General features: G+C 36.9%; 1 protein-coding gene across 5 annotated transcripts in view; it reads left to right on the forward strand.

Moving 5' to 3' along the window:
• Window positions 1–22,236, forward strand: part of LOC112143303 (CUB and sushi domain-containing protein 3) — a gene marked incomplete at its 5' end in the record, with an annotated part of 317,263 nt that overhangs the window by 177,817 nt on the left and 117,210 nt on the right. For 4 of the 5 annotated variants that reach the window (XM_024267159.2, XM_024267162.2, XM_024267163.2 and 1 more), the window contains 4 exon segments: window positions 8,192–8,316; window positions 8,433–8,529; window positions 11,932–12,036; window positions 19,221–19,339. In XM_024267159.2, the coding sequence (XP_024122927.1) occupies window positions 8,192–8,316; window positions 8,433–8,529; window positions 11,932–12,036; window positions 19,221–19,339 (446 nt within the window). 5 annotated transcript variants of the gene reach the window in all.

Raw genomic sequence — 22,236 nt, forward strand, 5'->3', positions numbered from 1 at the left:
AGGCCCGGTACCAAGTGACCCACAAACCACTAGACTACCAATCTGTGGCCTGGGTCACTGTTTTTCAACCAGTGTACACTATTTGATCCTGCTTTGATAAGATTGACAGTTCTGCGATTTTGACTCAATTTTGGTCATTCTCTCTCATTTTCTTCCAATCATTCTTCGAGGCTTAATCATGTGTCATCCATCTAACCAATCAGATCTGGTTAAGATCCTCACTTTCTTGTGCCAACCCGGCTTTCAAGTTTCAAATACAAAGAAAGAAAACAGCTTAAGATCATGTTTAGCGGTGTAGCTTCCTCGTCAGATATTCCAACATTCCACAAACTCTGCATAAGCACATGTTTAGGTTTTGCACGTGCTGTTACCAATAGGGTATGCATGTTGAGGGAAAACTCTTGTGACTGCTTTGGGAAGCTTCAGAGCTTCTAAGAGGCAAAACAAAGCCCATCGAAATATGGCTTCTTCCTGCCAGCAAACAGCCCAACATGGCAAGGAAAAGAGATTTCAAGCCAAGATTCAACACAGTCCACTGCTAAGTGGTGGGGGAATAACGGTGGCATGCACAGCTCCACTTTAAATACACAGACTTTCATCTGGTGATTGAATCTTTGCTGCAGCAACTCCCAGAGCGAAACATGTACTCATTCAGAATATTTGATAGCTTCATGAAAACTTGAGAAAACACATTAAAGTAAATTACTCAACCGCTGTTAATGGGACATGACAGCTTCAGGAGCTGTGTTTAAAATCTTATCCGGCTTGGATTGAGCTGACTCATCATGCAATGCAGTCATGATTGTCACAAATACAAAAACACAAGAATGTGTTCTTGTGTATGACTCTCTACAAGATCTTTGAAGAGCTTCAGATGGATCATGTTTAAAAACCACGAGGAGAAACAACTAAAGGATTTTAAGCTTTGAGAGATTTTTCTTCTTTAAAAACAGGATGGTGAAGTGTTGAACTCTTTAAGCATCTGCTCATGTCATTATTAGAACGTGGGAGCGAGCTAGAGTCTGTTGTGGGTAAACAGAAGCAAAGATGATTAGAGTCTGCAAAACTGGAAAGCACATCTCAGACACATTCCTGATGACTCTAAAAGTGATTGCCGCCAAATATTATATAAGCTCACAGATTGCTATGATTCATACTTTGTATGCCCACACTGTGGAATTCACAGTTGGCTCAGACAACCATTTGAAGGTGTCAACAAGTGAACAGTGTCACACAGCGCTTGTTTTTAAACTGTGAATTATTATTTTGAGAGAGCAGCCAAAAAGCAATCAAAGGATCTAATTTTTTTCCCTTTTTTTAGAATTACAGTAATTTTAAATATATATATAAAAAAATGACTTTATGTGAAAAATGCTACATTTATATTAGATTTGCTTAAATGTTTCTTTTTTGGGAATACTGTAAGAACCCAAAATAATTTTGTCATCTTTTAGTTTTACTTTATATTAATTTCATGCACACTTAACGTTACAAGTTAGACAAATGCGATAAAAAATTGCCATAGAGGACTGTTATTTGAAATAGAAGATTTTAACAGTTTAAATTAAAAAGGAAAAACACAATAATAGTCAGGTTTTAGAGAAAAAGAAGAGAAGATACTGAACTAGTTTTAGTGTTAAAGGTTTTGTGAAAATTCTGAAATGCCATAAAGCAGCTGTACAGAATTTATGACATGGTTTTAGAATAAAATTGATTTTCAAAGCAAAAAAAAAAGTCTGGTTTATCATTATAAACTGCATTTGAAAAACAAAATAGATATTACTAAATACAGTAAAGCAGCCAGTACCATTGGACAACCCCGTTTAACTGTTTCCTTTACAATAACTAATTAAATAAAATAGAAAAAGTAATCATTTTTTGGGGGTTCAGGGGCTAATTTGAGATTTGATTAATAGTCTCTTGTTCACCTTTCGCCACATCCCATCAGGGGTCGCCACCATAGACCGTAGAAACAGTGGACCCATAGAAGACGCCTTACCTCCGGCTCTCGCCAAATGAGGACAAATCCTTCGCCTTTGCTTCCTGACATGGGCACCGCCATTTTGGAGCCCAACGGCAGTGATTGGTCTGAGTTGATCTGAGTCACATTTTTAGGTTAACTACAATCGTTAGTCATGAGTGAGCTTGTTGGAAGTCCACACCTCTTCTTCCACTGAAAGCAGTCAATCAAATGTTCGAAAAAGAAACCAATCAGATGCTTTTACTGAAGCATCCCATTGGTCAGTTTATAACTTGAATAAGTTATGATAAAGAAAAAATAAATTAAGGATACAAGGAACTTTTAGAGTCATTTCACCACAGGGATGAAACAAAATGTACAGTACGAGTATGACAAGAAATAAAATACATATCAATGTGATACACAAATGTAACTTGAACTAATTTAAATTTCTATGGAGAATTCCACAGTTCCTATGAGTATTGCTCAGATTTAGAAAGAATATGCTCAGAAGAAGGTATCAGAACAAGAATGACTGTCCATTGTTTTTACGGTCTATCAGCTTTCGCTGATTTACATAAGTAGTTTGGGAAAGATTTTTATGCAAGATGCCCTTTCCTGAGACAATCCTTTATTTTTTCCGGGCTGGGGACCGGCACAAGGAGACCCAGAGAAGTGACCCAGTGAAGAGACTCTGCTCAATACACCCGTCTGGGAATCAAACCCAGGTTTCCTACGCCCTGCTAACGGAGCCATCCATTCGCTCAAATAAATGTTCCAAATTAAAGATAAACCCTATTGATCTTAAACTGGGATCAACAAGAAATCCTGACTTATTTATTGAAGGAAAAAAGCGAAAACCAAGAAATGTTACAACCTAAAACCTGAAAGAAAAATATCATACAAAATACAGCTGTAATCATTTATTTTTTTGGTATTCTCATTGATAGGAAAAACAGCCAGCTAAAAGAAAAAATAATAAAAAGAGTGACATATTGTAATGTGCAATACTATATTATTTTTCTTCTTTGTTTTTCTCATCCATTCATCCTTTCTTGGCATTCCTGCTATGATTAAAACCAATGTAGAACATCCAGTGAGTATGGTAATATGTGAGTTGCACATTATGCCAATGTAAAAAAAGAAAAAAAATCAGGATTGAAGTGAAAAAGAACAAGAACACCTTAGAAATGTTTGTTCACCTGAGAAGATTTTAGTTGCTTTTACATCTTGAACTGCTTGTTACCACATTTGACTGAAAAAAAAATAGCTTCAGAGATTTTTTTTGTGTTATATTTCTGTACACAAGAAAGCTTTTGCATTTTTAAAACAAAGCCAGCAGACTTTGCCAGTCAAATCCAAGCATGTTTGGAGTGAAGAGGCTGCAGCACACGGTGGAAAGAACACCTCTCCCACTGGAACGCAGCAGGCAGAATTGATCATGCTTAGGGCTCGTTCAGTTCAAAGGGAGAGACGGCATTTCTGCAGCTAAAGAAAGCATATTTTAAAGCAGACAAAGAGAGCATAGCGTCAAAATTCTAAATGTAAATTAGATTTATTCAAAATGCAAAATCAGCCATAGAAGTCTAAATAAGCTTGGGATGTTATTTTCATTTTTGGCTTGTCTTTCTATTGTAAAAGCAAGCTGCACCCTGGCCAAAAATGATTTTTTTGAATATAACATTTAATCTCACGGTAGAAGTGCATGCTAGATGACTTAAGATTTTTTTTTTGCAGAACTAATGGATGACCTCCACCTCATGGATCACCACAAAAACTCCATTTGTTAAGTGTGTTCTCACCTTTTAGAGTCTTAAAACTATGTTTTAGCTCCCACTTTTTTGTGAACTTCAGGGTGAAGAAATAGAAAAACAAAATGTTGAAACATGGGGAGCAAAAAAAAAACAAATTAAAATGAATTAAAAGGCTCAGTAAAAGCCAAGAAATGTGTGATAAACTGAAGGTCAGACATTATGATTACCTATGTAAAAGCAGTTTTGGTTCATTCATCAAATGTAGATAACACTGACAAAAGGCTTAAGAAAAATCTGCATTAGGCTTTGACAACTACATCACCATTCATGAATCCGATAAAGGTTATAATTTAATTTTCCAACAATTTAGAGTCCATTATTCTCCACATAAAGAGATTACTCACAAGTGGAAAGCATAAAGGAGAGTTGCCAAGATTGGATGTCCCACCAATCCACAGATTCATGTAATTAATAGCAAGTTTTACTGAACTCATTAGAGTGTTGACATTTTATGAAAGCGTAAATGAAAATATTATTCATAAATACACGTTTTCAACTGATAGTGAATCTCTTAAATTATTTTTTTTTAATAAAACATTCGTTGGAAGATGTTAAAGTTGCTTCTTGCATGAGTGGACGTTGCATTATAAATCTTGTTTAGTTCTTGCTTTATGTTTGAATTTACTAAATCATAGAATCAGACACAACAGCCTTGTTTTAAATTATTGCTCATTTAGTAAACCTGTAATGGTAGACCTGAAAGAGCCAATGGATGTCCAACAGAAGTTGTATTTTATTTCAAACGAAAAGTGCTTTTTTTTTCCTCTGTGCAAACATCTCAATTTTTAGTTTTACTAAAGGAACTCTTATTTTTTTAATACATTTTCCTTATTATGTTTGTGAAAAATAATAAAAGAGAGGTTTGGGGGAAAAGTTTGATCCAGCTGGATATGAGGTGTTCTGCCCGTCTGGAATCAGTCTACTCCCAACTGCTCGCCCTCCGTAACGGCACTTCTAGCACTTCCTGGTTCTCCACACTTCACTTCCCATCAGCCCCTGCTGTCACTACCAGGAACCCCACAGCCTGTCTCCATCAGTAATCACCCCAGCAGTATTTAGTCTGCTCAGTGCGAAGTCTTGTTTGTGCCACACTCATCCTGATCCGATCCTCTGTTTCATCTGACCCTTCTTCGCTTAATGACTTTTTCTACTCGTGGGAGGATTAAACATGAGTGTGCAGGAGGAGAGAAGTGCTCCTGGGTTTCTGAATTATCCTTGAGGATTAATAACTTATTTCTTTGTGGAGTTTTGACTAATAAATAATGCCTTATTTATGAAGTTCTTAATTAACCAAGGTAGTATTGTATACCGAGGTCAAATGTGGAGGAATATTGACGGTATTTAAATATGAATACCACCCAAGCCTAACCCTGACCACTCTGGTTGTTCTCTGATGCCCTCATGCTTGACCTCTGCCTTTGTGACCCTGTTTTAGCTTTGTGGACTTTTAGGTTATTATCCTGTCTGTGCCAAATAATCCTGCTGCATTTGGATCCAGCCATCTGCCTGTTTGTAATATTATCCCAAAATGAAATAAAGATCAGTTTCCTCGTTGTTGGAATTCTAATGGCAGACAGCTCTATTCTGCTCCGCCCCCCATAGACTTCAATCAACATTCGTCTTCCGCCTTGTACAACAAAGAGTAACAACGATAACATAAACAACAACAAAAGGGCATGAAAGTACAACTCCCGTTGGACTTCCGCCCTTTAGATAAAATACAACTTCTGTTGGACTGCACTGGCTCCATTAAAAAATGTATTTGCTCAGGTTCCATAAATACTAGGCGAAGATTTTTAATATTTAAATATTATTTTTATTATTTAAATTCACAAATATTGACCTGACTCTTTAAATGATTTTGATCCATGAATTGTATCAGTAATTATTGCATGTTTGCTGTTTTATAACCTCCTAAAAGACTTTAAGATCTAGAAACCCCTGTCAAAAGTCATCCCATCTTGACGTTTTTTTTTTTTTTTTCTTTTTTTTGTGTAATATATTTTTTTTCCTAGATGTGCCTCATCCTTCGCTTGAATGTGACTTTAATATACCAGACAGCTTTGTGACTCAGAAGCCAATTACGTAACAGAAAACAAAGTTACTTACATTGATAGTCTGGGCACTCCAGGCCTTATTGACTGTATAACTTTCAATAAGTCCTGGAAGCTTAAATGCAGACGACTCCACAGGGTGAGACATTCTTGCTGCAGTATCCAAGATAATATTGTCATTGATCTTCACTTTTTCCATTTGCCAAACTGACTTGAGAACAGCCACACAAGCCAGTCTGCTGGAGCTGTCATTTTGAGATCAATGACTTTCTGCACGGACTTTTCAATATGTGACATCCCCTTTGTGGAAAAAGCTAATATTGTTGTAGAGATTATACAAACATATGATTATTTATTTATGTATTTATTTGCTTTTTCTGTGGCTGGGCAGGTTATTTTAGTTGAAAGTAATTTGCTTTAATGTGTCACTCAAATAGGAAAACGGTAGATACAGTTCAGCCATTTAAAGGGTCTGATTGAGGGAACATTGGAGGACGTTGATGAACAAAAAGAAATAACCTCTTGCCGTTTTTTTTTCTTTTGTAATAAACACATTTTTCATGTGTCCTCTGTACTCCCATTGCTTTTATGTCATACTGCTTTTATCACTGACCTGCACAATCAGCCTTGAGGTGCTTCTAATAAATGACTTGTGATTTTTATTTTTAGTAATCTGTTACACTGAAAAAAGGGAAACGTTGGATCAATTAACAAAAGTATGTGATTCGTTACATTTAAAATGATACGTTTTTATCAAATTTAAATTTGGAGTTGATGGTTTACTCTACTTAAATTTTTAATTTGATAAAAACTAAATCTTTTTTAACTGTAACATATTACAGATGTTTTTCGTTAACCCTTTACCTAACCACCAAGACAAAATCTGCTGCTTATAGCATAGATCTGAAACCTTTAACACTTTACAAGTCATCTGAGTCGATTCTTCACAGATCACAACCCAGTAAGATCACCTTTTACTATTGTGATTAGTTTGAATAAACAGTTGTTTCTTTTTTTTTTTTTTTGAACATGAACGCAAAGACAAAATTTTCTTTTCTTTTTTTTTTTTTTCCACAAAATTCAAGACACCTGGTGTCACTTAAAAGTCTCAGTTTAGCAAATGTAGTGGTAGGTAGTGTGATGTCTGCAGGGGTTTAAGAAAAAAATACAAAAGACAAATTTTATTTTTTGTGGTGCATCTCAGACAGAAATTTGTAAATGACTAACCAAATATAATCAAATCATTTTTTTTTTTTATCTTTACTGTATTTTTTTAACCATAAGGCACACTCAAAATCCTTGTTCAAAAAGCTTTATAATCCGCTGCACCTTAAGTATAAATTTTAATTTTATAGTGATCTCCAACTGAAATTCTGTCAAACTCGGTGCTCAAAAATCTGTAAGTGTTTTAGTTGGACTTACTTGACTTGTTTTTACTTTATTACATACTTACTTTAACTTTGTAGTAACTTTTACATTTAAAAGCTCGTATTTTTCTTTAACCAGAGAGCCTCAGGTTTCAGACCCCCGAACTAATGGGAGTAATACTTACAAATCAATGTTTTTAAAAGTAAGTTTTCTAAATGTGCTCTACCCTTTGGTTGGGCAGGCGACTAAAGGGTTATTTGACCCAACATTTCCCTTTTTTACAGTGTGGACATAAAAAGTAGAGTTATGGTCATAGACCATCAAAGCTGAATACAAACTAGCTAACCTTCAATATCTGGGGTCTAATAAGGCTATCTGGATGCAAAGAAAGAATGAACATTTTGTATTAATTGTATACAAGGACAGTTAAGGGCAGTTCTGTCAGAAAATCTCATGTATTGTCATTTTACAGTATGTCACCCTGGCGAAAGTCTCATCACTGGTCTGTCGCCACAACGCAGCATTTATCTGGAAGCTCAAAGACTAGATAAACAACTTAGAGAGTGCACTGAAAGACTTTAAAGAGTGGATCAACTTTGACCCGTGAAAATGAAAATCACACATCAAGGTCGGATGGTGTAAATCTGCACAGAACAAAAGACAAGAAAGTGCCTTTATTGCCACAGACCGTTGCTTTAAATCATACAGGTCCCGTGTTAATTTACATAATGTAAGTCATACATCTCTTTCTAATGGCTGGCTTCATCACAAGGCTCTGATCTTTCCGTAGAATCAATTGAGTTTCATCTCATAAAGTGACTTGATTGTGGCTCATTTAAAATCCATTTTACCTGTGTCCTTTATGGAAGGTGGAAAGGCTTTTCTAGTGCTGTTTCCTCTCTTGCTCAGACCTCAGAGTCTGTGTATTCAGCTTGCCTGAACTCTGACGAGGGTTGACTTTCCTTTTCTTTCCCAATATGTCATCCTTTGTCCAGTTCCCTGTGGTGGAGTGTTAACCGCCCGCAAAGGCACCATCCTCTCACCTGGTTACCCAGACCCGTACGCCAACTACCTGAACTGCGCCTGGAGGATCTCTGTTCCTGAGGGAGCTGGCATACAAGTGAGAAGATTGAAATTCAGATTTTATCTCTGGCTGAAAATGTCCTTTTTTGTTGTAAACTGTCCCTTTGTATCGTGTTTGCTGTACAACTAAAACAAAGCATGTTTGTCTTCCAGATTCAAGTTGTGACCTTTGCCACCGAACACAACTGGGATTCTCTAGATTTTTTTGATGGGGTCGATGGCAGTGCTCCGAGGCTTGGCAGCTATTCTGGTATGTTTGATAAGTTTTAACTTTCTGACACAAACTGAATTTCAAACAGACTACGGGAACATGCAGCAGCAGACACATTGTGCTTGATGACATTTGGGAAGTTCTTGAATAAACTGTTTTAAAATCCGTTAAAAAATGGAGCCACTTTTTGTAATGCTGTGTGCCTGTCTTTGCTGTAGATATTTTCATTATCAAGCTCATCTAGTTTATGAATGTAGTATAGCTGTGGGGCTCTCAGTAATGGAGGCTGTGCACTTTCATCATGGTAACCAGTAGAAATCAGGGCATCCCATAATTTTACATGCTAAATCCTTGTATAAGAGGCACTGGTGGACCATAATGAATTCTGCAGCATTATCAGTTTCATGAAGCGAGCTGTCCAATTTCTCAAGTGGCACATATCTCATTTGAGAATAAACCTCTTTAAAAGTGAAATAGCTCCACATTAAAGCTTCAGCTTTGCTGAGCAGAGATGCAAAGAGAAAAGGTTAGGGCATTTGAAATCACTTTTGGGATAGCATTGATTGTTATGATTATGTCATGTTATTATCATGATGTTATGGTTATGAGTTTGTCAAAAAGACTTTGCAGATTTTTAAAGACATTTGCAATGAATTCATATTTTAGGCCAAGCTTTGGTGATTTGGTTTCATGTTACTACTTAAAGTTTTAAACACATGTCTAAGCTGATTTAAAAAAATTATTTGTCAGGAAGTTGTGGTGTAGGACCATCCTTGGTGGCAGAAAGCTAAACATTTAATGAATAAACCCAAACATAACAAAAAATATGGACCAACAAAACTGGTGACAAAGCGGATGACCTAACCGTGACAAACTCTGAAGTAGAAGTCGCAGGAGCCAAAAATGCATATTAAAGACGATAAAAACATGTGACTTTGGAGCATAAGACGCACTCGTGTAACAATTCTCAACAAATCCACAAAGCCCGGAATCCCAGCCAGCAAGACCGAGTGGGCCCCATATGGGTTCAAAGTGGGCGATAACATGGGTCCCGATTGGGTTTGTCCGCAGTTTTCCATAGTGGCCCCACCTGTGTTTGCATAGCTTGGCTTAAGTGGGCACTCAGTGGGTAGGCTAGCTACGTTAGCCAGCTGAATGCTGGACAGAGCAGCGTGCTTGTGAGCTCCACTGTGAGCTCCGCTGTATCGAGCTAGTGAACTTCTATGTTGCGAGCTCAGTTGTATTTAGCTGGTGAGCTAGTGTACTCCGCTGTAGCATGCTAGCAAGCTCATCTGTATCGAGATAGCGAGCTACACTGTAGCAAGCAGATCCACTGTCCACGGAGCAGCTGGCTACCGTAGCGACCTGACCCACTGAATGCCCACTCAAACACAGGTGGGGCCACCACGGAGACTATGGACAAACCCAATCAGGGCCCAAATTTCTGCCCACTTTTAAACCATATGCAGCCCACTTCGCAAGAAAATCCTGGAAACATTTGTTTTTTGATTTTTAAATTAAAACAAAAAATGAAAAAACGGAAAAAATGACTGCTTTAATTTTCAATTTCTAAACTACTGTAGAAAAACGAATCATTTTTAGTGTTCCCATTTAAAAAAAAAAAAATCTAAAATTAAGCAAACACATAATGAATGTTCAAAAAAAAGTGTTTGATCACGGGTTGGGGTAAACATTAAAAGAGGAACTCTTAGAAAATGAATTTAAATGTGCATTATGGGTGGAGTGGAAGTAGGAATGAAAAATATTGAATTTAAAAATAATTTGTCTGTTTGTTCTGTTTTCGATTTAATTCCTTACTGGAAACACAAAGAATTTCAGTTTTTCTGTAATAGTTTAGAAAATTATAATTTTCTGAAAGTCATTTTTAATGTTTCATTTTTTCGTTTAGTTTACTTTGAAAAATGATTTATACAAGCATCCAGTTTTTGTGTCAGTATTGCCGGTAACAGGGCCAATAAAAAAGTGGCCAATCACACACAGGTTTCCCTTTTGTTTTTTTACATAACCTCGGGTAGGAGTTATAACGCGTGCGCAGTAATGCCTCCTCAAGTGCGTAGGACTACAGTAGCGCTCATAGAGGCAGAATTGTGTCTGTGGAACGTTCGTTATACGACGATATACGACTTTTGGTGGAGATTTAACATCGTACTTTTGGACAATGTTTCATCTTCTGCGTGGCTGTCAGTAGCAAACACTGATACACACATATGCAGCGCCTTCCAGTGGTTGCCAGAGGGAAAATTACAAACAAATGAGCCTTTTAATTTTTTTATTTTTTTTTTTATCACAAATAAATTGCTCCTGTGTATAAGTCACATCGTTGGCCAAAGTATACCAAAAAGTGACTTACTCTCTGAAAAAACATATTATACAATCTGAGGAAAATTAACAGAAATTAAAATATCTGTGAATGATCATTAGTATGAACTTGAATTGACTGACAGTGACTCAGAACATGACCAGAATATCACTAAAAAACAGTAAAATTCCTCACAGTTCAGATTTTCTTTTTTCTGCAGTGGCTTTGTCGCCATTACAGTTTATGTCACATCAAGCCACACCAGAAGTTTTCTTGCAGTGATGTACAAATCATGCCATTCCACGTCCATCCAATCCTTTCCTGAGGGGGTCAAGTCTCCAGTTCCTTTGGAGGGTGCTCTTCCTGTGTTTGTTGTCCCTGGGGAGGGTTGCCGAGGTCACGTTTCATGTTCCCTCCCCTGAGGATGGGCGCCGTTCATTCCCCTCAGTCATGCTCCCTGTTTTAGAGGAAGACCACCAGGGCTGCTCCCATTCCTGTTTCCTGTCCTTGGGGAGAGTCGCCGGGACTTCTTCTTTTGGTCCTGTTCCTGAAGAGGGGTTCACTGCTACTGGACTGCAGGAACCTGACCTTTTTTCTGGCACAGTTTTTGTTTTGTTGTCAATCTTCACCAGTGTTTTATTGTATTTGGGCATCTGGGATCTGTCCTTTTGGGGAGGGGTACTGTGAGGAATTTGCAGTTTGTTTTCAGTGAGGTTTTTGGTCATGTTTTGGGTTGTTAGTAACTTCAAGTTAATGTTAATGATGATCCACAGTGTTTTCTATTAATTGTCCTAGTGCTAAACTAGTGTCTAGTTTTCAGTTTATCATGGTCCAGTCATCTGCTTTGTCACCAGTTTTGTTGGTCCATGGATTTTGTCAGGTTTTTATTTATTAAATGTTTAAGTTTCTGCTCCTGCATTTTGGGTCCTACACCACCAGTTCCTGACAATACTAGAATTACAATACACATGTTTCACATTAGCAAATCATTGTTAGCTGGATTGAAATAGAGAATTTGTTTTAATAGTTGTGTTGGTCTTTTATTGCATCTCTTTTTTTAGTCATCAATCTGACCATACTATAGATGGTAGATTCAACCGTATTCTACATGTATGTTCCAGGTACAACAATACCACAGCTTCTGAACAGCACCTCCAACAACCTCTACTTGACTTTCCAGTCTGACATCAGTGTTTCCGCTGTTGGCTTCCACCTGGAATACACAGGTATGAGAAGAGAAAGCATGCTCGCCTACTTTTGTCTTGTTTTGACTTACGTCTGTGCTCATCTACCGTTGGGATCCAGCTGCTGCTCAGTGCCAAAGCCGTTGTGAAGATAGCTGTTTTGGATGGTACAGCAGGAGCTAGAAAGACAGCGTGCCATTCTTTCTTCCTTTATATTCTGATTGTTGGTCCATTTGCCTTCCCTGGCATTGAAACACGGTGTTTCCCGGTTCTTTAGCTTTTATAAAATCTTGCATGGTTTCAAGAAGAGACAGGACTGTCATCCATTTTCATTTGCGTGCTAAATTTGTTCATCTCTCAGTGGGCTATTCACTCTGCGGCTTATTTGCTGTGGATAATGCTTCCCAATTTTTCATGCTCCCAACATTTGAAGAGTGTTGTTGGCCCCAGCGGAATGACTCATTTACCAAGTGTTCCCAGTCAAAAATTGTGTAGCTCACCAAGGGGGTGATGTTTTATGAAACCGTTTGCTAATATTGTTGCATTAAAACAGATTTTTTTGGCTTACTGTGCTTTAGCACAGACATGGGTGAGATTACTGAGAAGATTTGACACAAAGGGAGGAAAAAACAGGTTCAAACCAAGAGAAAAAAAAAACAACTGACATCAATTCAAACTATATTTCACAAATGTGTTCCACAACAAAACTCTACGGAGGAACAGGGCTGTTGCTAAATCTGCCCTGGCTGCCAGTCGAGTAAAGCTGTGAGTGACATCCTGCTGCTGAGAACGATTTCACAGTCATGTCTCTCACACTCTGTGCTTGGTTTCTCTTGCTTGGAATCAGTTTGTTGTCAGATCCACCACCCCCCTACTCCCCCCCACACATCCACCCCCCCGTACCAACTGCTCACAGTCACCACAGAGACCAGCCTCTGCGGCCATCCTTTCAGTGTCCATCTTTGATGCTGCTGAGGGCGTATGGAAGTTAGTTCTTTAATTTTGGAGGAAGCAGTGCTCCGATAACACCCCTCCTGTTGTTATTCTTTTTCATTTTCCTTTTGTGCCATATGGCTGCATACTGGCAGACACTTCTGTAAGGGAGTTCAAACCACCCTTTATAACGGATCAAGCACTCAAGATTTACATTTTTGTGGTCAAATAATCGCAACTCTAAATTATAACCTAAAGGTTTTTTTTTTTTTTTTTTATCTGTGTATCTGTACACTGTTTTGCTTGAAAGACCAATTATTCTTTTTTTTTACACAACCTAGTTTTTAGATGCTTTGGGCACAGGAGCGATGAAAACAACCACAGAGGCTGGCTAACACTCGACCAGCCAACCATCTGGTTGGAAACATATCCTTTGGGTGCTCACTGGAGTCCACTGAGACGCGTCATAAATTCTCTACTACCCGTCACTGGTGTCTTCTCATGGATAGCACTGGAATGGCTGTATCGCCCTACATATTTGTTTTATTCTGTAATTTACTTCTAAATCATTTAAAATTATAATATAATCAATAAACTAAGAGCAAGTAAATCAATGCTGTGCTAAAAGCTAACTTAGATGTTTCAGAAATATTTTTATACATTTTCACTTTTGAAGCAAATTGTTAAATCATTTAGTATATTTTATGAAAAAAATGTGACTAAGCATAATTTTTGTGCAAATTATTGTGTGATGCATTCCCACCGTAGTGATTCTTCTGCTCCTTTCCGTAAGTTTTTCAGCACTTAATACTCTCACTTTCAACGATTTCAGAAAACTTGGTATCAAAACATTGAGCTCGTTCAGAACATTACTTCCTGTACTTTCGGTATTCATAAATGTCATAGTTTTGTATTATTGAGCAAAATATGCCCCATTGGAAATGAGTGAGAAAGTCTTCAAATTTAGTATTTTTAAGTAGATTAGCAACAAGCCTTTAAATATATTCATGGGATATGTTTTCATCTTTTATAGTAATTTTCAAAAGATTTGAGTTTAGCTAATATTTTAGCAACATGCTAACATTTTTGGCTAATTTCTTATCTACTGAGGTTTTTAGGCTAATTTAAAGTTTAGCTTCAATGAACCCTTTCTGACCTTGATTCCCCATTTACCGATCTGCAGAAATACGCTATTTACTTTTTGTAAATTGAGCAACTTATTTTTTTGGCTAATTTGTTATCTACCACTGTTTTTAGGCTAATTTAGAGTTTCGCTTCTATTTTAGCATCTTGCTAACGTTTTTGACTAATTTCGTTTACTTAGGAATTTTTGGCTATTTTGGAGCTTAGCTAGTATTTAAGCAACGAGCTAGCTTTTTTTTTTTTGTTAATAGGACATGTATTAGGGAATTTAAAGGAATGTTACTACAACTTTTTCAGAAATTTAGGTCAACTTCAGCACTTTTTCATAGTTCTTTAATATTTCCAGTCTTTTAACAAATTTAACACTTTGCAAAAAACCTTTGTATTTTCAGCAAATCCCTTCCACAGTTAAAGAACATTGTGTCACCATTTTCAGCAAAAAAAAACATCAGCATCTTCAGTGACTACTTTCAGCAAAGAGCATTCACAATAGCATTATCGCAGGTTATGCAGCTTGTCTAAGTAAAGCTAGATATTTCCTTGCCATTAATCAGCATAATGTGGTTTCCTATTCTTTTTATTGGGCTACCAGATTGCCACCTAGTTGTAATTGACATATATACTTCATAACGATATTGTGGGGGACATATTTATATTACCTTTTATCCTTCTTCCTGCACATTTTTAAGACTGAATTAACCTCAATCCCAGGTATCCAAAAGTTATTTTATTTGCTATTAATTAGTTAATAATTATGTAAGTAAATGCAAAACTTGAAATGTAAGTGAGTCAGTATTACTTACTGTAATTAGTCATATTATATAAAGCCACTACCAACAATTCCAAAACAGATTTTTATTTAGGTTTTTGGATCTAATTTGGAGATTTAGGTGTTCAGTAACAAAATATTTTTTTTTATTTATTCATATCTTTATTCATTAATATTTAATCATCTTTAATTTATTATTTATTAATTAGCATTTATTACATTTAAACATTCAGAAAAAGTAATTTCTCATGTTAATTTAGGCTTTTTGAAGTTGAATATAATTGTGTAAACCTCTGCTGACATTTGGTGCTTAATGAATAAATGATGAGTTAAACGTTTTGGTAAAAAAAAAAAAAATAAATAGGATAAGCCAGGCCTTTATTGTCACTGTCTACTTGAAAAACAAAATTGGAGCAGTCACCATTCCAGTGCAAAAACAACATAAAACATGTTAATATGTACAAAAGAAATGTGCAAAAATTAACAATGTCCATAATACTACGCAGAGCGATATGTGCAGATATAAATATGTCTGATGTGCAATGGGAGGTAGGAACTGTTGACAAATTTACACAGAATAAATACTTAAATAAATATATTAATACTTAAATAAATATATATATATATTTATTCATTTATAGACATAATTTAATTTACACATTTAATTTACATGCAAAACATGTCTGAGAATTACATTTAAAATATGTTCCAAAATTGTATAGGGGCGTTTGTTTTTATTAATCATCACTTAGATTTATCTGCTCCACTGGCAGAGGCTCAATTTCAGGAGAAATCAAAGCTGATCTCAAGTTACTTATTTAGAAAAAATCCAATTGTGTCACGATAATTAAATTGTGTCTTGATTGGACACTTCCAGTCAGTGGTTCAGATCATTTGATTGCAAACGCGATTAAACTGATTGTTTTATCTTCATGAGGGTAGCCAACGTTGTTAATATTAGTTGGTGGTTTAGGATGAACACCGCACAGATTAGCATACATTTTATTATGAGACAATTGTGATAGCTTTGTCATTTTGAACCATTTTACAACTTCTGCAACAGCTATCGTTTTCTCAAATGACGGAAATTGAATTGGAAATAGCGGTTTTCTATTTTTACGAGTAATAACTAGTAACTAGTTCAATCCGTTTTTTGCCTAGAAAATAATAGATTTCCGTGAATTAGGATATTTTTAGTAAAACTATCAGGTACAGTACATTTGGCTGATGACATATTGAAGCAGGTGACACACCATTTAAAATCTGTTGGCTGAATGCAGGCAGGCAGTAAGAAATCCTGTGGAAACACAGAGTCTGCTCGATAAGCTCGACGTGCTTGCACATGCAGGAACAGGTGCTCTCCCTGCCAAGGATTTTGACGATTTGACTGGAAACCATCCAGAGCACAACAGGAACCAGTGCCATATGTTAGTGAGCAGCCGCTCTTAACCCGATTCCAGATCTGTCTGTTAAAGCGTGGCATTCCATCTCTGTCTGCTCTGTCAGAGATTTATTAAGTAGAAGTTATGTTTTCAGAACCTGCTGATATTTTCTTTCAGGTCAGTTGGCTTTCTTGACTTTTGACAAGCTGTATTAGACACGCTTATACTTACTGGCAGATGTCGGCATGTTCTACATGAGCATTTTCTCAACTTTTGCCAAGATTTAGCTGCTGCCTTAGAGCTGCAAAGCTTTCTCCACAGCACTAGAATGGGCTGTTCCCTATAGTTCGGACACATGGTGAAGTCACAAAACTGTTTAGCTGCTTCCTGCTTTGATGCTGGATTTACCTCCTGGCTTCCTTAAATGATTGCACCAGCTGCACTACTCAAATGTATGGAGAGAAATAAGTATCACCCCAATTTGTGCATGTGTAATTCTTGATTTGTAACTCAAACAATACATTATGGGCACAAGTACAAAAATTATGAATTAAAAAAATATAAATTACAATTTAGACATGCACAACTTGAAATTACAACTGCTTGAAACTAACTATACGCACATTTTTTTTAAAAATGACACACAAATCGCTTGTTACACTCACAAAACCTAATTTACGCACAAATCTGATTGAAGACTCTTTTCAAGTCTCCAAGATTCATCTGTAATTGATGCGTTTAAATGCTGCTAGAATGCTGGGTCAACAGCGTTTCCCTATCAGCTGCTTTAAACTTAGATTGTGAATATTATCTGGTGAAAACTTGATATTTTCCCGCTTCTTAAACAGATATACCCGATAATGAATACAAAAAAGTCTAAAAATGTGTTTTTAAGACATATTTTTAAAGTTCTGCAGGGAGACCAGAGCAGAGCGGGGAGTTCTGGACCACAAACATCCCCACCCCACTCCCACCTCTTATACAGTCAATGCACACAGCGATAGACCATCACAGAGTGACTTCCGGTTTATATATATTATGCCTTTGGTTTAGAATGGTAAAACTGACAGCCCAATGCTGTTTAAAGCAATTTTACATAAATAATGAAAGTCAACCTAACCAATTGTAACTGAAATTTGTACATTTATTTTATAAATGTCCTACCTGATTGTGCTCGTTTTCCCGTCTTAGACCAAATGTCAATATATAGTCCTCCTGCAGAATTCTCCAGCTACCTCCCCAAAATCATATGGATTATATCAAACAAGTCGCATTATTTCTCTCTGACAACCCGGTCATAGTTAGACGAAGGTTACAGGTACTTCATTCAATGCTGCATGTTGATTATGAAGGTAATTAAGATTTTCTTTTTCTAATTTATGCTAACGCTAACTTTCCACAACGGCGGTGAGATGTAGAGCAGCAGATCTTTTCTGCCAAGTTAAAGTTGCTTAGATTTCCTTGTTCACAAAATCACTAAAAACAGAGCTAAAGTAGTACAGTTTCAACGTGTCTTACAATAAACAAAAACTGTTGCATTACTTTCTGTCGTAGCTCCCCTTTGCTGTTGCTCATAACTGTGTCTGAGCCCTGCAGGATAATAAAGGTAAACAAGGATAAAAATCATTTTAAACCGTCAAAAAAAAATATTCCTACTAAAAGCATTTCTATTTTTACAATTACCCCTTAAAATACTCCAAAAAACAACAAGTACCCCTTATTACAACAACTAAATTTAGCCTGGGGCTCAGTTAAAACACATACTTATGCCCAAACTCTGTTGTATGAGTTACAAATAAAGAATTAATCGGGGAGATGCTTATTTCTCTTCATACATTTGACTTACACAACCAAATCTCACAGTAAACATTTTCAAAAGTTGAATAGTTTATTTTTGTTTGAACCCATACAAGACAAAACGTTAGAGATTCAAAGACACGGCACACTTTCGTTTGTCTAGCAGCTGTTTTTCAGCAGAACTGTTGCTGCTTTCAGAGCTCGTGCTCCGAACCTCTTTTGGGTCCCATCATCTCCCACTCAGCAGCAACACTCTTTCCTGGAGTGTTCAGTAAAGGGATAACTTTGACTGTTCGGCTAGAATGTGTGGCCATGTTTTGGGTCATATCCTCTCACCTCTTTGTTTGGACTTGTTGGCTGTTTGAGTATTTTTTTTGTGTGTGAGAGTGCTTGTGTAATGCTGTATTTTTCTGTCTGACCATGAGGTCTGTATTTGGTCCTGCAGATGCATCATGGTGCTTTTCTGGCGTCGCTTGTATTGTGCATACTCTTCTTCTTGAAACGTGCACTAACTATAAAGACCTTTTTCACAAATTAGCAGCTTCTTTCATAGTTTATTATCAATCCAAACAATATTTAATCAGCCTTTTTATAGATTTAAATGTGTCTTTTTGAGCCAAATTTAAACTGATTGAAGTATCAGCTGTGAATTGTAATACAAAGGCTGCGCTCTGTGACAAACGGCAGAGATTTGACTGTATTTCCTTTGTTTTTCTCCCAAAAAACGAGTAAAACTCCAGTTTAACAAAACAGCCTATAGTGATTCAGCCTAAACCATCATGATTGCCTTTAAGCCATTATAGCGCAATATATCAGTCTCCTCGGTACCTGGCAAGTGACACTGTAATCATTTTGTTCCAATGGAGCTCAATGCATCTGTCAAGTATTACATTAGAAATTGCTTTGTAATTTCGGAGTCACTGCTTGATACAAAGTCAGGAGCGTTTTATGATTACATCTCCATGGAGACCAGCTTTACAGCTTGCCCCAGTTTCTAAATATTATCCTATGGGGTATAAAAAACATACTTAATTTTCTAATATGACAGACTGTGCAGGTAAATGTCAAAAATAAGTGCAATGCAATAAAATTGTAACATTTATTCAGAGGCCCAAAACAAAGAAACAGTTTTTTTCAGTGTTGCTAAGTTGTGCAGATGAATGATTGCTGTCCACACTTGTGTGTTGTGACTCTGCCCTAAGCAATAGGTTTGGATTCGTGCCCAGAGCCGCTGCCTCCCAGTAATGGCCAAAAAGTGGGGGATCGCTACACTGTGGGTGACATGGTTTCCTTCCAGTGTGATCAAGGCTTTTCATTACAGGTGGGTGGAAGCGTACAGCGCCGATCTTCTCCATTCTTCTGGTTATTAATCCCAATGATATCCAGCTGCCTGCAGTGGCAATTTTAAATGAGTACCCCAAAGGATGAGTTTGTCAAGGCAGCATTACTAATGGTATTTATGTGTGTGTGTGAGAGAGGCAGAGACAGAGAATTATGTGAAGTGTTAGCCCGGCGTTCTAATTTTCGATGGTGTTTGTGTGTTTTGCTTTCATGTTTTTCCTAAGTGTACATCTTAGCAAGTGTGCGCCTGAGTGTGTCTGTTACAAAGCTACTCCGGGTTCTTCCAATCCTTCCTGAGTAGACACTATTGGGAGGAGCGCTTTGAGCCGAAGAACCTTCCAAGGCCACAGGCGATGGATTGTGTTAACAGTTGCCTTTCAAATCCCACAGAGATTTTTTTTTCAGCATGGCTCAGGCTTTCACTGCTTTTCACATTCTTTCTGGACAAAGAAGAAACATCTGACACACATCTTCAGGCTGAGCCGTAAACTTAAGGCCACTGTTGAAACAGAAGCTGAAGGTGGGAGGGGTTGTTGAGTTTGGCTTGTTTAACAGTGTGTGGATTGTCTTATTTATTGAAATTTACATTTTAAGTTGATTCAAACTATGGGGCCAATATTAAAAAAATGTAAAATTTCGGAAACTTTTTGCTATTCTAAGAAAAACTTAATTATTTTCAGCTTCAAATATTCTGTTTTTAAGTTTCAAAACTCAAAACTTCAATTCCAAAACTTTTTTTTCCCTTTCACCTCTTTTTTTAAATTTATTTATTATTTTTTTTCATTTTCTATTCTAAAAAGTTCCAGCTCGTTGGGGCGGGGCTAACACGAAAGACCAATCAAAATCGATGAGGGTGTAACTTCAGACCCGGTGCATTCACTGACTCTGAGAACTGTGATAATTACAGTCAGAAATTGTCTGTATTATCTGTACTATCATAGTCTGAAATTGTCCCAAGACGGGTGTAAAAACAGAGTTTCATCGCGTTCAAATTGTGTGTCCAAAACACCATTTTAGCCCGTTTAAAGCGCCATCTTGTGGTGTTACATACAGACATTGACATGTGCTTATGCTTGCATAAAATGACAAAAACAATAGTTGTATCCAGTTATCTCCCGTGGTCTAATGGCTATTGCGCTTGAACTGTAACTCTTCCTCATGCAGGAAATGTGAGTTTCAGCTCCATGGTAAACGCAGCGGTTTCTTCATGTTTGCTATCTTTTTCTTTTGCTAACTTTACAGACGATACAGTTATTTTCTGACCATAATTATCACGGTTCTCAAAGACAGTGAATGCACCGGGACTGAAGTTACGGCCCCTCATTGATTTTGATTGGTCCTTCGTGTTAGCTCCGCCCCAACGTGCCACAATGGGGCCAACACTTTTGAAACTGAAATTTTCAGATTCGAAAACGAAAAAGAGTTTTAAGTGAAAATAATGTTTGAAACTGAAAAAAAAGTTTTGAAATGTTGGGTTTTGAAGCCTAAAAATTTAAACATTTGAAGCCTAAAATAATTGAGTTTATATTGGAAAAGCAAAAAGTTTCAGATATTTAAACATTTTTTTCAATGTGTTTTATTTGGGTTTCAAATAATATTGTCCCCAAATTAGCTCCATATAAAGCATGCATATACATATGCATTTTAGTTTTTTTATCCAAAAGACAAAGATTTATCAACCTCAAATCAACAGAGTTCTGGGCTTGAACTGTTGAAGCCTAGGATATTTAGAATACCATTTGACACATCTTAGATCTACTGTTCATAAACTAAACCTTCACATAGGGAATCGAAGCCAAAATGAAATGTATCAGTCAAGCTGGAGCTGTGGGCTAACCTTGGTAAAACCATTGATGTGTGATTCAGCTCGGCGCTCTCCTGGCAGGCATGTGCCGCCAATGATCCAGGAAAGCTAGCAGGAGAGAAAGAGTGTCAATCCAGCTGTGATGAACTGTCACGGAGTGCATCCATTAATCCTTTCTGTCTCTGGCGAGAGTTTGTAAAACTGCCGGGTGAAAAATGAGATGACGATTTGCGATAATCCTCAGCGCTATCAGTTTGGCTCCACACAAAAACCAGTCCATCAAGTTTCTTCTGACTGTAATTACACCTGTAATTTTGGCTTTCTAAGGTGCTGGCAGCCCTCAAACTCATTCAGTGGAGCAATGGCTTTTTAAAAAAAATCAATCTAATAAGTGCAACTTAGCCGGTACATGTACATGTCCTCTAATAAGACCAGCTAAGTAGGCATTCATCTTATTTGACTTCCTTTCTATATGAGTTTTTAATCATACTTTTTATCGTTTTATTACTTATTGTAATGTAAGATTGTACAAATGTTTTAACCCACTAAACAAATAAGCCTTCCATGTAATAAAACCATGGATATATATTATCGCTGGATGTTAACGTCACCCATAGCCTTACCTCAGGCTCTCATGAAATAAAACCAAATCCGCCACCATTTGTTTTTATTACGAGCGCCGCCATTTTGAGCCAGACTTAAGTGATTGGTCTGAGTCACTTCTTCATGGGAACTACAGTCATTAATCATGAGTCAGTTTCTTTGAAGCACGACTGGGCAATATGGAATTTTTTATATCTCAGTATAGTTTTTTTTCCCATGAGGCGATAACGATATATATCGATATAAATCAAATAACTACATTTGTCAAATTTGAACGTTCTACGGCTCAAAAAAGAAATGTGTAATCATCAGCAGGTCTTACTTATTGAACTTTTTTCTAAATTTATTTTAGGAAAATTAAATTAGTTTATAAATGGTATGAACATGTTGTCATCTAACTGTAAACTCAGATTCAAACATGCTGAGAAAAAATTGAGAGATTTAACAGAGATTTCTTAATTGTGTCTACA

This window comes from Oryzias melastigma, linkage group LG16 (genome assembly GCF_002922805.2).
Source record: "Oryzias melastigma strain HK-1 linkage group LG16, ASM292280v2, whole genome shotgun sequence".
Taxonomy (NCBI): Eukaryota; Metazoa; Chordata; class Actinopteri; order Beloniformes; family Adrianichthyidae; genus Oryzias; species Oryzias melastigma.